The 19,041-nt window shown below is 32.3% G+C and overlaps 1 protein-coding gene across 1 annotated transcript; it reads left to right on the plus strand.

The window, feature by feature from the left end:
- Positions 1-15,780: 15,780 nt before the first annotated feature.
- Positions 15,781-16,392, plus strand: LOC109341396 (40S ribosomal protein S17-like). The gene has a single exon (XM_019579289.1). The coding sequence runs from the start codon at positions 15,827-15,829 to the stop codon at positions 16,232-16,234; it is 408 nt and encodes a 135-aa protein (XP_019434834.1). The 5' UTR covers positions 15,781-15,826; the 3' UTR covers positions 16,235-16,392.
- Positions 16,393-19,041: the final 2,649 nt, after the last annotated feature.

Consider the following 19,041-nt stretch of genomic DNA (forward strand, 5'->3'; position numbering starts at 1 on the left):
TTATCTGCATATTGACGTATCTGACACCATCGTTACAAGGACTTCTGAGAAAGATCACCTTGTTGGTGAAAGCTTAATCCACAAAATGGGTATCTACATGTATGGAATTACTTGGCAATACCATGAAGATTTTACTAATGCTAATGTGGATGTATTAGATGATGAAGATCAGGCTGGACCAGATCAGCCTAATGCAGGAACTCAGGGGGAGCAAACTGGAAACGCGCCGCAGGAATCATCCTTTGGATTAGCTCAGGTGGATGTTATGGAGCAAAGGTTGAATGATAGAATGGGTCTACATTTTCAGTCTCTGGGCCCACCATGCAGATTTGGAGCACTTTTGAACGTCAGGTCGCCTACATTGATAATCACTATCAGGCTATGAGGAGCTTCATTCAGAACACTGTTGAGGCACAGAACGAGAGATTTTGTGTAGAATTTGAGAAGTTGAGATTCATCATCAAGGGTGATAGTAGTATGACCTTTCCTGATGACAGAGATCTTCCTCCGTATCCCTAGATTAGAAGACCTTAGACCCTAGGATTGCCTTAGGCTTAGTTCTTCTATATTGCTAATTTTGAGGGTCATTGCTGCTTTGTATCTTTTAAGACATATTTTCTCTTTGCTATCTGGATTGTAACTCTAACTATCTACTTTTGTTACACTATTATGACTTGATATACATGTCATTTGAACTTAAATCAGTTCTATTGAGTTTTCATTTTGCTTACATAACACTCATATCTATGTCAAATATAGCATGAATACATGTTTAATGGTTCTTGATCATGTTTGGTTAAATGTATCTCCTATGTTTGATTGAGCCTGCTCTTTGAATGCTACAATATAAATGCTTGATCATTTCATGCTTGATTAGTTCATATATAACCTTCCATGCCATTAAATCTATCATATTGTTGTATTCTATTGTTTTAATCGATTAACCTATTGTCTTAATCGATTGAATGCTGATAAATGTATGCACTTGTCCAATTCTTTCATCAACTGGTTAATTAATTATACTCCAAATGTCAATTGATTAATTACAGTTTGAGTTCACTTAATATCTCTTCTTACTTTTGACCAAAATTTCACTTAGTTTATATTTTTGATAATGTCAAAAGGGAGAGAAAGGTTGTTTTGTTGTTTAATATGTGCAGGTTGTAAATAATATCCAGCTTTCGTTGTCTAACTATGCGCTTTAACTTTGAAATCAACAACCATGCATTTCTATGACCATCTTCAAGATATGCATCAAAACAAATTTGGTGTTGAGTTTGTCATCATCAAAAAGGGGGAGATTGAAAGTGCAAAGTGTCAAGATAGCACTTAGCTTGCCTATATTTTGATGAAGACAAAGGACTTAGTAAAAGCTTAAATATAACTCAACAAATCAACATGCCAAAGATTTAAGAGCTTCATGTCTAGACTAGAGTCTTAGATATGTGTCTTAGTTTTTTAGTCTATGTTAGGTAAACCTAGATGCAAATCTCATAAGTTCTAAAAAACTATCATATCATTTGCATGAGACATGTCATCTAGCTTATTATATGTTCATGTATTAATCATACATGTTATTTGTGCATTTTAGGCATAAGATAATGGTAAAACATGTATAGTTGATAAGTATAACATATAGGTAGTTTACCATTTAATATCTTAACTGAAAATATGCCAGTTAATCGATTAAGTACAACTTTAATCGATTAATGAGAAAACATTTTTAACAATTTCAACAGATAACTGAACAACGTATTTCAGTTATTCTCAAACAACTCGTTAATCGATTAACATGCTACATAATTGATTAACTGAGCATTTAACAACTTTTCTATATAAACTATTTTTTCAATAGATTTCATATACGATTTTAGATCTTTTATTCACTTAGTTTAGAATTGCTAAGTTTCATATTTTCATGTTCAATGTATGTCATATAGGCATAGAGAATTGCATGTGAGATTAAGTGAAATAGTATCATGTTTAGGAATTAACATGATACAATTAACATGTTTAGGGATTAACTTTTCATCCATTGTATATGATTAAATGTGTTCATCATTCTATCTTGTTCATGCATAACTCTTTCATTATTGTTTAGAGATTTCTTAAGGGTAGAAATTGCATGTTCTTCATGATTCTAATCTTATACATATTCTTGGTAATTGAGAGATTTGTATACGGTCTTTAGTTTTGGAGTGGACCACAAAACGAACCAGTATAAAAACCTTGTTTTAGGTTGTTTCTTTCTCTTATCTCTTTACTGTTTTAACTAGCTTTTAATTGTCTATTGTAGCTGATAATTTGGATATAGTAATTCTGTCATATAAAGATCATTTTTGTTCCAATATATCATTTTTGTATAATGGGTAATTGGCTGTGTAATTGAGCCATACGATAAATGTCTATTAATTGTAGTTTAATCGATTAAGGTAGTCCGTTAATCGATTAATTGGGTGATTTTCCAGAATAGGGCTTTGGTGCCAATAGCGGTATTTGGGAACCGCGACCCCTATTCAACCCCCCCCCCCTTCTAGGTGTATTTTGCCACTGATACCTAACAAACATAATCTAAAATGCCCCGAGTCCTATGTTGGCCAGCCTTGAAACTAACTCGTGTCTGTTTCCCAAGCACACAATACTTGCACAAATCTAGCTTACATTTGCTGACTCCCCTCAACAGTCCTCTTTTGCATAGTTTTGTCATGCCACACACACTCATATGTCCCAAACACATGTGCCATAATTTTATAGCACCATGGTCTGAATCTACTGAGATCTCTTCAGCCACTCCAGCAACTCCACCTACAACTGTTCTCCCTAACAACTTGTAAGTATTCCATGCAGTCCTTTTACCCTTCATCCCAGTCAGAGCAACTTTGCATACTTGAAGAATATCATTGTCCCCATCAGCTCTATAGCTAAATCCTTTGGAATGCAATATCCCCAAACAAACCAAATTCTTCTTCAAATCTGGTATGTGCCTAACCTCACATAATGTCTTCACTACACCATCATCCATCACAATTCTGAGTTCTCCCATATCAATAATTTCACATGCTTTATTATTTCCGAGATACACAAAACCAAAATTGCATGCCTTGTATATGGTGAACCATTCTCTATTTGGTGTCATATGGTGGGAACAACCAGTGTCAAGTATCCACTCATCTATACTATGATTTGATGATTTAGATAGTAGATCAACTTCATTGTTGTAACCAGAGTCATCTTTCTGTGCAACATTTGTAGATGTAGATACTCCATCCTTCCCCACCAGTCTGTTAGGACTCCATTCATTGGGACAATCCCTTTTGTAATGCCCAACCTGTTTGCACTTATAGCACTCTATTGGTTCTTCCCCTGGAATTTGGTTTTTTCTCTTTGGCATGACCTCCTCTGCCTTGTCTCCTCCCACGCGCTTAACTCCCTTTCACATACAGACCATCACCCCGAGACCCTTCACCTACATTTTGTCTTCTTTGAGTGTGGGACAGAAGTGCAGTTGTGATCTCATCCAGTTTGATTGAGTCTTTCCCGTACGTCAATGTTGTCACCAAGTGTTCATGGGAATTTGGCAAAGAACACAGTAATATTATTGTTTTATCCTCATCATCAACCTTCACATCAAGTTTCTGCAAATCATTGATCACTTGATTAAAATTGTTAAGATGTTGTTGCAAATCAGCACCTTCTTGCATCTTCATGTTGTAGAGTCTCTGTTTCAAATACAACTTATTTGTTAGAGACTTGGACATGAACTACTTCTATAATGTCTCTCATATCTCTGTTGGTGACGTTAGATCCATAACATGATACATCACCTTATCAGATAGACAAAGTCGTATGGTTCTCGTAGCCTTCTCCTTCAACTCTTCCAATCTATTTGATCCATACCCTCTGGTTTATTCTCACCAGCGCCTTTGATAGACCTTGTTGAGCCGACACATCCTTAACCCTCCTTTGCCACAATCCAAAATTACTAGTTCCATCGAACTTCCCCACCTCGAATTTGGCACCTGGGTTAAGGGCCATATGATACCAATTGTTGGTGCAGTGGATGCAATCGTTGCGCAGCGTTGGCCACAAGTAATCAAATAAAGGCATAAAGAAACGATAGAATTTAGTAACGGGGTTGGACCAATTACACCTACATCCCCGGGAGCACTGAGCGGCTACCAAGATATTATTAGAGAACAAGGATTACAAACCCTAGCACACTCATGAGCCTACCTGCTCATGAGGTGTTTCTATTAGGTGCTTATATCTGATGCACATTACAACAAGGGACTGGAGTCCAATATATAACATTGATATTCTACTATATTCTAATACTAGGCAATGTGGGACTTCATATAATAATATATTTCAAACAATCCCAACAATCTCCATCTTGATTGAAATAGACGAATATCTCGCTCCTTAGGAAATCTACACAAGAATCTCCACCTTAGCGAATATATGACTTCACCTTGTTCAATTTCTAAGTCTCTTTAATTGCTCCCCTACGGCATAGACCTTACGAGTATCCTTGACAATGTTACCAAGAGCCTAACTCTCCAAACTTGTAGTGCAGCTTCCCATATCGCCATCAAATGGAACACGTCTCCTAGCCACCTATTTCTAGGAAGTCTTTCGATATATTGGAACATCTACACAAAAGTTTACCAACAATCATCCTCTTCAATACTCAGCCAAACTGAACCTTGGAGCTTCCTTGCAAAGCCTCAACCGCTACCACCATTGTCTACTCCGACAATCCTAGTTCAAAAGAACTATCATACTCCACCAGAAGGAGTTAACCCACAACACACACTTTGCGTCAATGCTAACTAATGTTTGTGTCACATCCTTGCATTCAAGTCAATGCCCATGTCACACCCTTGCATCTCTACCAATGCTCGTGTTACAACTTACATCAAAGCCAATGCCCATGTTACACCCTACATCAAAGCCAGCCAGTGCCTCTGTGCTTTTATAGATCTACTAACAATTAATATCTTTCACTATGACGTCTCAGACATGCTATTAGGATATTCCACTTCTCATCTCAAATGAGAACATTCTCTCAACATCTAGAGAGATATTGTCAGCATCAATACTTAGTCTTTGGGTTAAACTCAACACATGAGTCCTTATCTCCACCATGATCCTAACCCAATACATGAACCTATGGGGTTCTAGATCAACACATACATCGCCCACACTACAGTTCCGCCATGTTTCTTTCTCCTTCAACTCATCTACTATATCATTGCCACTAGCTTTGACACACCTTGTCTAGCCACCACGCCTTCACCCTCTTTAGCCATTATCTGACGTTTGGGTTAAGAGTCATCTACCAATTGGCTCTGATACCAATTGTTGGGAACAAGCGAACAATCAAATAGTAAAGAATACAGAGACAAGAGAATAACACAAGAGATTTGGTAACAAGGTTCAACCAATTGTGCCTACGTCCCCGAGAGCGTTGAGCGGCTACCACGACATATTATTAGAGAATTAGGATTAGTGTTTAACTATTCTTCTCCATGTTAAATTAGGTTTACATAAAATAAATATATAACCCTCTACCCCAACCCCTTTAAATCAGCTCAAACACATAACTTGTATTGTTGTTATCTAAATATATGAGTCATTGCATAACAGATACAAAACATAACTAATAATATACTTAAAAATTAACAATAATTAAAATATTTTATTCAACTCCTCTATATCCTACTCGGGAAGCTCTATATGGATACAGAGGTTTAGATGTCCTATTGCAGTTTTCATTGCTTACTTTATGCAAAAACAAAGAACAATAAAATCAACAATTATATATATATACAAAAGCATAAGTACACAGTCCATATACAAAAAAGAATATGATTTAACCAAGAAAGACTCGTCTTGTGTGTGTAGAGTGACAAAAGTCTTCCAATCATCTTCTCGAATATGATTTATATATGTGGTTGGAATTTGAAAGTTGGGTTTGCCATCGGCATCTCTAACAAGCTTTCCAGTATCGACTCTAAATTGTCGGAGAGCCTTTCCAGCCGATTTAAGGATGTAATCCTTGTGATCCTCACCAACATCAAAAGTTGACTAAAACACATAAATACAACACCTAAATTAGAACTTTGAAAACAATACATGTATATATACATTGCATGAAAACACATATACATTGCACTTTTACTATACAACAGGTAAATAAATATACAATGTATGAAAACACGTATACATTGCATGAAAACACATATACATTACATGGAAACACAAATATACAAAAATGTAAATGGAAACTTACTATAATCTCATTCCAAATACGCTTCTTCAATGGATTCAACCGAACATCAGTCCAAGAGCTGAATGTGATAGACACATTTTGTCTAACCGTGACCCCGATGAAGCGTACCAAAGTGTTGCCACCTTTCTTGTTTAATGGTTGACCTTTTGTGTTCCAATCAACTAGTATTTTCATGTTCTTACTTCTTGCATGAATTAACTTTTTCATGCAAGTCATTCCACGAGAAGGACGTTTGAAAGAAGTAGTATGTACTATTGCATCATCACCATTATGAGAATCATCACTGTGAGAAGCCATTGCTGAAGTTTTTGAAGTTGTATGAGGATTTCTGAGTGTTTGAAAGTTCAAAGAATTTGAGAGTTTTTTATCGTAGAAGTTTTGAGAGTGTAGAGGTAAGTGTATCAACTTCAGATATTTAAAACATCGTAACATATCAATAGCGCATATTTAATAATGCGTTGTTGAAGAATACTCATCAACAACGCATATTTACAATTGCGTTATTGATGATATGTTAACTAACAGCGCAATATTAAGATAGCGTTGTTGAAGAACCTTCAAATTAAAATAACGACACAACTATCAATTAACTAACAGCGCAATCTTGAAATAGCGCTCTTAAAGAGCCTCCAAATTAGAAAACCAACACAACATAACTATCAATTAAAAATACATATATTAAAATAATGACATAGTATTAATAATAATTAATTAAGTACGTAGAATATTTAAGTAATTGTGATTTTTATTGACATTCAAATAATAACACCAATAATGACATTCAAATAATGACATTAAAGTCAATATGACATTAATAAAAATAAGTCATAATAATTTTAAAACTCATCAACAATGCATATTTAAGAATGCATTGTTGCTGATATGTTAACTAACAGCGCAATCTTGAGATGACGATATTGATGATTTGTTAACTAACAGCGCAAGCTTAAATATCTGTTGTTAAAGATCACTCTTATAATACAGCATTCATTAACAACACATGTAACAACGCATGCGTGGTTGAAGTGTTATCCGTGGATGCAGTTTAACAATGTGTGCTTTAGTATGCGTTGTTGTTTAGCTTCCACATTTTTTATTAGAAGCGTTATTCTGGAATTCGTTGTTGTATATCAAATTTGGCATAGTGCCTCATACGTAAAAAAACATATTTATTTGGGTAGGAGTTATAGTATCATGAACCTCGAGAAAGCGTGTTGTGACATCGAGACATTCATCTTGCTAGAGTTTGAGAGAAAAACTGGTGCGTTGATGTCAAAAATAGGATGGAGATCACCTGTCATAAATGGTGTCTCATTCTTTGTCCAAAGTCAATCAGAATGTTTCATTTTATTATTTTTTCCTTTTAATTTTTTTTATTTTATCCACATGTTAATATATGATTGGCTTGGGAGAGAATGAGACACCGGTAGAGACAAGTGATCTCCATCCAAAAACAAATTGGACTTCTAGGAATAATCAATCAAACGATGGCAAACTCTTATCCGAAAATTGTGACCTAAATCATATTATAAATTAATGATATTAAAATAAAAATATAAAATATGATTACGTATTTTCCCACCCAATAATTAATTTGAGATACATTTTGAAAGACAGTTTAGAATAACATATTATTATCATATTTTTTAGTTAGGATCTTCTCCATTAATTGAGAGACAAATGCTTCAAAAAGTAAAGAGAAATGCAATTTTCAATTACATATATCATTTTGATTATAATAAAATCACACTTTTACCATTAAAAACAAGTGAAAAATATGCACTTGTCTCTCCATTAATAGAGAGGATCCTTACTCCATATTTTTCCACTCAATAATTAAGACCTTTTCTTTTCTTACCCAATATTCCACTGTCCTTATTTATAATTTAACCTCTAATTTTTTATATTCTGAAATCTATGTAATTTTATATTATTTAAGTAGAATTTATATCAAATAACATTATATATGTCTTAATTCCAACATATTCTAATGAATCTATCATTTTATGAAATAATAAATATATGAATAATTTTAAAATATTAATACTTGTTCTTCTGTACGGTGGATGTGAGGTTGAAAAGTTGATCTCATTGTTGAATCTAAGCAAGGGTAGATTTTGAACCACTTGGGTGAGTAGTTGTAAAGACAGTTGGACACTCAAGTCAATATGAGTGAAGATTAGTAAAGAAATTATTATGATGCAGGAATATACGTAAGAGTATTAAGTGTAAACTTCTTTATAAAAGGTCTCCTCTTTATATATAGATGGGTTGAGCATTGCATATTCTTTGGTAGATGTTGTAACCATGGCAAGTCGTCATGTCAACTCTGTCATAGACATGTGTGGGCTACTTTATCTTTGTTGCATGGTCGTGATATGCCCATACTCTGATAATACACTACTTTATCCAATGCGGATTGTTTTGTTACATACCTAGACTGTCATATTCATTATTAGGCATGTTATTGTCGCTTGGCATATTGTAGTCTTAGTATTCATATGGTGTGTTTAGCTCTTAGAAGTGTCTGTATTGTTTAGGCGACACGATAGTCTTATACAAATTTGTAGCTCTAAATTGTTGGTTGTGTCATGTCTTGTTGTTATTGTCCTTTCTTCAATCAGGTCGTTGTGATCGACGAGTACATGTGAATATCTGATTTGCATGTATTTGGCTATAACCTTATAAGTTGGTCTACTTGTGACTTGGTCCATAAACGATGAAACAATAATTATTCTATCTCCCCCAAAAAAAAAGAAACAACTTTGGTAAGAGAAAAAGATGTTTACACTAATATTGTAAGAGTGTTTTACAGTGTAGGTACATCACCACCGTTTATTTTTATTTATAATTAATTTTTAAATAAAAGTAATACAAATGAGATACATTGACTGTGAATAATTTTTTTACATTATCAGCACATGGATATTACACTCATTTTGTAATGGTTCATAATTATTATGTACTACAATTCTCTATTAACATATTTCATAATAATAGTAATAATAATTAAATTAATTATTTGTATATTGTAACCAACCTAATTTGAAATGGGATAACATTAATTTAATTATTTTTTTATTTTTCAATACTCAAACATGATTGTAGTTCGTAATTTTCATTTCTTCTTTTATTATTATAACTTTTATTTGGATAACATTTTAAACAATTTTCTCATCTTTCATAAACAGAGGGAGTATATTTTTTTATAAATTTGTGAATTATAATTAATTTTACTTAATTCGAATTAATTATAAGTGTCTGATAAATAGAGATGAAGAGTAATATTCTGCTACTTTCATTCCTAAATAAATGACTTTTTAGGATAGTAAATTTCTTCATAAATATTTATCTCTTTAGAAAATCAACGCAATATTAAATTAATGATTATTTTTAAAACTCTGCTCATACTTAACTAATAAGCTATAGTAAATAAAAGTGAGTGATTATAATTATTTATAAACATAAATGATAACTTAATAAAATAAATTAGTAAATAAATAAAAATAAAAATATTAATTATATTATTTAATTCGTGCACTATAGAAGAAAGTTAAATAAAAAGAAAATAGTACATACACCACCATAAAACATCTTCTATGATTTGTATACCGAAGAAAAAAAACACACCTTATACTTTTAAAATAACGATAAACATTTTTATTTGGGAAAATGAAATTAAAATTTATAGAGTATAATATTTATGTACTATAGATTTAAAAATTTATACACAATCAATACATAATTCATTTGTATTTTTTTCAAAAGTTGATAACATTTAAATATAACTGATGAATGATACAATGACACTAATATACATTTTTTTCTCAAATTTATATGTCATCAAGAGTTGAGTTATATGATAACATGGCAAGACTATATATCACGCATGACACACTTAGATATGTGGCACAACTAAAATGAGAAAATACATTAAGTTAAAGAGACCAAAATAATAATTTTGCATCAAATTTACTAAAAAGCAATGATGTATACGGCATTGTCACCATAAATTATTGTCAATTCATCGTATTTAATATGATTTATATGATATATCATCCACTTGTGTTACAGTTTACCATGAAGTTGTTAATTAGTATTATATGTCATGATATAAAAGATAGAATATGACTAAGCTGGAAAAGGAAAGCAAATTAATGTTTACTTATTTTGGTTTTGACTTTTTTCGTTACTTTAGCCGTGGAATTGATTAGTATGGTGCATGTTATCGTGATCAATTGTTTATGATTCATTAACAATTTTAAATTCATAGATATTACATAGGTACACGTAGTTACAAGCTACTCACAAATAATATATTTTTATGCTTTTTCTTCACGTGTATATTATATTATATGAATCAGATAGATCAAATGGACGTACTAAAAAATATATTTTTTATAACTTATATTTACCTTTAGTTTTCATATGCATGATCACATAGCAAAAAAATTGTAAGTAGAATCATTCCCATCATTAATTGAACATGATGGTGGTTATGACAAGCAAATGATGCCTACTAATTATGATGTTTGGCCTATTCTTTTCTCTTTCGGGTGCAGAAGGCAAGGCAAATGAGGATATTAAATGCATTGTCAGTGATCTTACCCTATGCAACTATGTAAAAATATAAAAAAAATAGTTAACATGGAAGGTGGAAATTAAACATGCTGATTTTCCCTAGGTTTATGTGTGATATGTTTTATATTTTCCTATCAGATATTTGAATATTCTAACCCCCCCTGGATCCATTACTTTGAATCAATGTTATAAAATCTGCACAAAATTGAGTACCCAGTAGTTGAATCAGTGGCTTTGTTGCAGTGTATGTAAATTATGGCGTACTATGTAGCAGTACTTAATTACTAGCAGTGCTGTTTTGCATCACATTCATCAAAATAAAGAATCAATAATATTGTGTGGCCATGATATAATCTAGAAGAAGTAGAGTAGATGAATAAATTAAAACATATCAATTAATTCACTGGCTGTTTTGAACAGAAAGGATGCAGAAAATGAAAGGAAAATGCATTCATCACTTTACTGCAAAAGAAAGGAGAGCATTAACACTAGCTTCTTCATTTTATTTCTTACCCTTCATCTAATTCATTCCCATGTGCTACAAGGAATGTAAGATATAAAAGATACAAAGAGAAAAAAATTAAAATAATAAAAACATAATTAATAAACACAAGGTTATGCACTTGAGTTTAACTACCATAGCATACAAAATTTAAATCGAACCTCTTACCATATATGGAAGAGTAAACCACTTAATTATGAAGAGGGTTTGGACCGGTGTGAACTAATCTTTTCTCATCTCCATAAAGAGTGTCATTTTGATCACCAATATCTGTGCTCATAACCCGTTCTTGATTTGTAGTAATTGGTGATGATAATGCATGAAACATTGTTTTCCTGAAACTAGGTTCTTTGTGTGAAAATGGTCTTGGTGGTGGAGGCTTAATTGTAAGGTTTCTTCTGCTACTTGTGCTTTCATTATGAATGGACAAAAACAAGCTTATAAGAGCAAAAACTAAGATGACCCACAAGAACAAAATTGCAGCTTTAACCCAAGAAAGTCTTCTAATTTCCCTTGTCCTTTCTCTTTCTCTGAAACCTATCATTGCAGTTGCTGTAGAAGTTTGATGTGTAGTAGTCACAAAGAAAGTGTAGCAGTAGATTCAGTGCTCCCACAAGGCCACCATGTAAGTGCACAAAAAAGTTGTCTCTCTTTGACTCTTAACACAAAGCAGAAAGTGTAAAAAAATGAACTGTGGTTTTTCTAGGATAGTTGCAATAGTGAGAAAAATGTAGAATGAGAGAGAAGCCAAAAGAAAACTAAAAGTTTGGGGTCTTTCCTTGTCTTATGGGTATAGTCACATGATCTTGACCCTTGATTTATGGAAGCTTCTTATAATTATATAATTTCACTTGAGTCCTTTTTTCTTTACACTTCTTCTACACTATTTCCATAACTGGCTAACTACTTTGGTATTTTATTTGCATTTTGGCATCTAATATCATACGAAAAATAATAAAAAAGTAATACTTAAACATTAATGTTTGGGGAGGGATATATTTATTTTCAAGAGTAATCTTTTTAAACTACTCATTATATTGATCAATTCTATGAAAATCCAATTGAATTAATGAATAGATATAAACTATTACATGTTCATAGAATTGATAATTAGAATAGAGAGTAAGTGGATCCCATTCTTAATATTTTGTTATTGATATATTTTTTAGTCACTAATAAAATTTATTAATAGAGAGAAAGAAAAGAAAAAATTAGCGGAGCAAATGTTACCCATATTCACTTAGACATAAACATTAAGAACAAAGAAGACAATTCAAAAATATATTACTCACTCCATATAAGAGTAGGGAAAGCTAACATTTAGCATACTCCACGCATGTAAAAAAAAAAGTTAAATTATCAAAAATGACTTTATTCCTAACGAATTATAAAGTCCATACTAACCAAATGGATATGGATGGTTCATCTTTTGTCATTGAATATGGTAATTGTTAATTGATTGATTCACCTAATAGTATAAGGGGGTGATTATTGTTGTTGATTTGGCATCTAATTTGTTATTGTTTTCACTATATATATTCCCTGTTTGTATTGGCTTGGTAAGGGTGTAGGGCTGTTGAGTATTAGTAGCCGCTGTCTCCGGACCCTATTCAAATTTAGAAGCATCGGTAAACAAACTCTGCATCTAGTGTACTGTTTTCCTCTACAGACATTTTCTTCCTATCTTTCTTCTTTTGCATATTTAATTCTATAACGTTCTTATATGTCTCAATGTACTTTCATATTTCAAGTAAGTAATTATAAAATTAATTCAAGATTGCTATGTCTGTAACGTTGCTAAAAATTAGACACCTATTTATATAAAAGAAAAAGTGTATACACTAACTAAGAGTTATTTATATTATTATTATTACATTATATTTAATCAACATTTAGTTGCAGTCGTGTCTTTGGAATCAGTAAATTGTTCCCTTGTTTTGTGCTCCAATAATGATAACCAATGTAAAGCTAATATGTTTGGAAAACTGCAAAAACACCTCTTAAACTTTAATCAATATATGATATAGTTCTAAAACTTCAAAAATTGAACAACCTAAACTCGAATTTGGAAGAAAAGCATCCTTTGAACTCATGTTGGATGCAAAAACATCATTTAAAATCAGGCTTGAATGCGAATGCACCCTTAAACTTCAAAATTGTGCACACACACCACCCAGAGTGGTGGTTAAAATTACATACATGCTCTAATAATTGATATTAGTTTTTAAGGATAAGAGAAAATGTTATATAATTTATAACCGGATAAACAATTATTCTCCCATCAAAGTTACAAATAATTTATAATATGCATTCTTCTCGGCAATAACAACCGAGACAATGCAATATTGGTGGCTACGAGTAGTATTCGATACGTCGATATACATTTTCTTAAAAATGTAGGATATGATATGTTTGAGGTCGCAAATAAAATATGTACATAAAAATCATAAAATATAATAAACATATAATTATTGTTATGAATTTTCAAATAACGAACATATTTTGTAGACATCAATAAATATAAAATGAAACTCATTGTCATAAGATAATCAATCCCGTTTAATTGATGATCAATATTATACATATGCATTTTCTATTAATTCTCTATGTGATACGTATTTTTTTTATTTCTCTTGTTACAAGTCTACTTGATATGTCTTTCTCTATTTTAAAATGCTATTGTGTAATATTCTGGTGTTTGTGAGATATCGGGAAAATATTTTAAGGGTATAAGAGAGTATTTGGAAAACATTATAAGGGTATCCGTAAAGTATCAGATTCATAAATTGTTTATTTTTAAAAAAATGTAATTTTGATACGTTATGGTTTCATATCAAAGAAGTATTGGAGAGTATCGGTGTCGGATGCGTGTCAGAAACAAATATGTAAGTATAGACAAATATGGCGAGAGTTATGGTCATGGTGGTGATAATGTCATGGGGGGTGGTGTTATGATTAGGGGTGTAAAAATTTGGTTCGGTTCGATTTTTGGTGCATTTTAGTGACCGAACCGATCAAAAACATATGATTCGGTTCCGCTCAATTAACCGCAACTTTAACTATAAGAACCGAACCGAACCGAATCGCTCTTGAATGGTTCGGTTCGGTTCCACGGTTTTTACATTTACTTTTTATAAAAAAAATATTTCATCAATTGAAAATCAAAATGTGTTACAAGAGATATTATTTATCATAAAAGGATAAACATTACTACTATTATTATAGAAAATTATGAATCATATATAACAATACACTTCATGATTAGTAACATATATATCAATTAGTAAAATATATAATAGTTACATTTATAATCTTACATTTCATGATTAGTAACACATGTAACAATATATAATATATGTTGGTTTTAAACTCAATATCACAAAAGTTGAAAAATATGTTCCAAATCATAAGACATTAGGAAACAATTTAGTAACTAATAATATATATAATACTAATAACAATTTAGTAACATATGTAACACTACAATTCACACAAAAATTGATAATTTAAGCTAGAAAATTGGTTGAAGAATTTAAACAATAATAAAATATTATTTATTAATCCCTAGTATATATTTCTTTACTATGCGGTTCGGTTTGGTTCTAACGGTTCCTAAATTTCTAAAACCATAAACCGAACCGAACATAAACGGTTCCTTAACAAAATAACCGAACCGAACCACATTAGTGGTTTGGTTTGGTTCGGTTCAATTGATTTCGCGGTTTAAACCGGAACCGCTTACACTCCTAGGTATGATAGTTGTGACAATGAAAATAAGATGGTGATGGAAAAAGTAACAATGATGTAGGAATGACAATGAAAATTGAAAGTGTGAGTAGTCGTCTGAACTCAACCCGAATATAATGAGAAAAACCTGATGTGATTGAACTCGATTGATATAAGTAAAATTACAAGTTGGATATATATATATATATATATATATATCTTAATAAGTTTATTGACAGTAATATTATTTTCAATCTCACTTAATTGGGGTTCAAATTTTAGATTTTGGGTTCAGATAAACACAACTTACTCTAATTCGGCCCATTATCATTCATACACTAATGTGAGTGTTGATTGTTTAAGTAGAGATGATTATCATGGTGGTGTTTTCTGGTGAGGAGAACACCAAACTATTCAATCATGTTCACTTCTAACATATAACTCTCCTAGTTGGATAAGACAAGAAGATAAATCAATCACATATTCATCAAACAATAAAATTACAACAAGAGGTCGATTATTTTGATTAATGCATCCAAACGAGCCCTGAACTCAAATGAAAGTTTAGACAGTCCAATATCTAAAATGAAACATTTTGGGCTTGAGACCAAACCCAACCCAACCCATTACAAAACACAAAACCCTAACCCCATTTTCTCCTCTTCCACATATATATCTCAATTGTTTGTTCGCAAGACAAGAGTCACAGATAATCAGCAACAATGGGACGTGTTCGTACAAAGACAGTGAAAAAGTCTTCTCGTCAAGTGATAGAAAGATACTACTCACGAATGACACTAGACTTTCACACCAACAAGAAGGTTCTAGAAGAAGTTGCTCTTATCCCTTCTAAGCGACTCCGTAACAAGATCGCTGGTTTCTCAACCCATCTCATGAAGCGAATTCAGAAGGGACCTGTTCGTGGAATCTCGCTCAAGCTTCAAGAAGAAGAGAGAGAACGTCGCATGGATTTCGTTCCTGATGTTTCTGCAATTCACACTGAACACATTGAGGTTGATAAGGAGACTCTTGAGATGCTTCATGCACTTGGATTGAATGATGTTCCTGGTATTGTTCAGGTTGATCCTACTCCTGTTCAGCCTAATTTTGGATTTGGTCGCAGGTATTGAGTTACTGGTTAGGGTTTTACTGTTTTGATCGATAGTTATGTCTGATTTTGTACTATGGTTTTGATTTTGATTTTGATTGAGGTTATTGGATTATATATCAATATCATTTCAATTTTGGTACTGGTTTAATTTTCAGTGTTATTGTTATAGTGTGGTGTTTAAAGTGTTTTATTTTACGTGTTTCTTTACTAATTAATGTTGATTCTGCCTGAAATTTGTTAAGATGCGAAATGACTTAATTAGGTCAAGTCACTGCTATTTCGTGCCTTGAGAGTGTTAATATGCTGCAGAGTGTAGATGGTTGTAGTTGTGAGTATTGCGGTTATAGTGATTGCGCGTAATGTGCCTGTGATTATCTTGTGATTACTATTGCTTTTTATAAGCTTGAATGAAACTTATGGGTGTCAGTGAGATTGAGAGGTTAGGAAGTGCTAATTGTGTAACTGGGAAATGGATATTGTTTACTGTAACATTCATGTGTCTTGACCCTAACTGGTAATATTTTTGAATGGAAGCAACAGTTAGTGAATGAAACATGTAGAGATCCTATCATTTGGGGAAATTAAAATAGGCATTTTTAAAATTAGGAACATTTGCTTTGAGGTAAAAATTACTGCAAAATCATTTTTGAAATTGCTGCTGTTAGACCTGTTCATAATTTAGTGTGAAAAAACAAACCAAGTCTCGGGCGTCAACTCAAGTTAAGCCTAATTTTTAGAATCTAGTGTAGTTTATATTTTTTGGTTGATCATCCCTAGCTGCTGTTAATTGTTGTTATAGGCAGTAATATGTCTCTTAAAAGTACGTCTGAATACTGTGTATTGGGAAGCAGGAGTAAGGTTAGTGTGGCAATGTAATTTTTGGCTTAACAGGATAATCCTATGAAAAATATTGATTTCCTAGATGTAAATAAGCAAAATCTCCATGATTAGTTTATTATTTCTAAAATATTGTGGAGTTTAGCAAGATGATTGTACCTATAGTTTAAGAGACAGACTGAGATAAACTAATAGGAATGAAATCAATTCTGATATGAAAAGCTTCCCTTTTCATCAAACTCAATTAAGAATCAAATTAGGAGTGTGTGTTCTACTTCATTTTCATCTATATCTTCTCCTTTCATTTTAGGCTGCCATCAAATTTGAATCCTTCAATGGCAAATGCTACCAGAATAAATGTAACTTAGATATCTTTAATTCAATAGTGCAGAGGCACAGGTTTCTACCCAAGGTATCAGTTTCGGCGTGGTTAGAAAATATTAAAGCTTATGTTCTTTTATACTTTCCAAAGTAAGCTTTTCCACCCAATCTTTAGAACAGTAAGACATTCTCCGTGGTAAAGCTATGCTTGAACTATTAGAAAATTCATATCACAACTCTGAAATGGCAATGTCTTTTTGGTACGTCTTTTCTTTCTTTCTTATACACCAAAACATTCTTCCAAATTAGAAATTGATTGGACCCAATGTCGAAGCCCATAAAATACTATGTTATCCTTCAACTCTTTCCCTTTATGCATTTGAAATTTTGTTCACCAACCCCAAACGCCTTCCAAAAATTACCTTCATCGCCTCAAACAACCAAAGAACTACAGTTTTATTTTTATAAAAAGCAAATGCAGGTTCTATGTTTTTTTACAAATTAAAATGATTTATTTTGTAAAGTACAAAGTTGTCAATTTTATGTTATCTGGAAAAGGAGAAATATATTCCATTAAGCAAACAATCTCTGTGGCAAGTTGCAATGATCGAGTTTTGAACTGGTAATGAACCCTTCTTGGCATCATCCTTGGCAACTAGGAAAGGAATGGCTTGCCAGGTTTTTGTGAGGCTGTGCATATGTGGGGGAAGATATGAGAGAAAAATCATTATATTATTTTGTGAAGTTTGATTGGTTAAAGATATGGAAACAAGATTTTCTTGAAACATAGAATATTTGTTCACTTAGAACATAGCTATAATATCTTAGTATGATTGAGAATTGAGATTGATAAACAATCCTAATGACTCGAATAGTGTAATCATATGTGGAATAAAATCTCATAATTTGAACTGATCAGGAAAGACAAATACCAAAAAAACATGACTCATTATCTCACTAGTTTTAAATTACAACGCTCATCCAACATCTATTGGAGTTGTGACACAGTTAGTAATCAGAAGTATTGCCCCATTTACCACAATTTTCCTAATCACAAGAAAACATAGTGTGACCACAATAATACATAATTGGCTCTGTATTTACCATCTCAAAACATGATGAGGTTTGACAAAACCAGCAGCAGGGGGAGTAAGTCTTTGAGTGCTAACAATGGGTCGTGTTTGGGCTCATCTATTTCCCGTAGCCCAAAATGATTATCTTTCGAATTGCCACATATATTTTATTTTTCGTAGTGCATACATTTTTTACCCAAAACATTTCATGTTTTTAGGAAATAACCACTGTTGCGTCTACCCAATTGTTTAATTTATGAGATATACAGATTATATGTTTAATCTTTGAAAAATAAAAAGCTTAATGCTTAGTCTACGAATGACACACAAATGACATAATGATAGGGGCCTAGACCCTAGAGGAAGGCCCAAACGGCAGCATGTGACTCCCGGCTGGCAGAAGGAGTTTGTTATGAATTAAACTCTAAAATATTCCACTTTTATGTTAGCAATTATTACCTTTTGTTAGATCCTACCACTTATATGGTAGGGATCCTTTACTATTTCCTATATAATTTTGTAATGAACCATTTTGGAGGATATGAAAGATGAATATTCAGTAAATTCTTAAAGTAATTTTAGTCAATTGTCCATA

The sequence above is a fragment of the Lupinus angustifolius genome, unplaced genomic scaffold (genome assembly GCF_001865875.1).
Source record: "Lupinus angustifolius cultivar Tanjil unplaced genomic scaffold, LupAngTanjil_v1.0 Scaffold_457, whole genome shotgun sequence".
NCBI classification, from domain to species: Eukaryota; Viridiplantae; Streptophyta; class Magnoliopsida; order Fabales; family Fabaceae; genus Lupinus; species Lupinus angustifolius.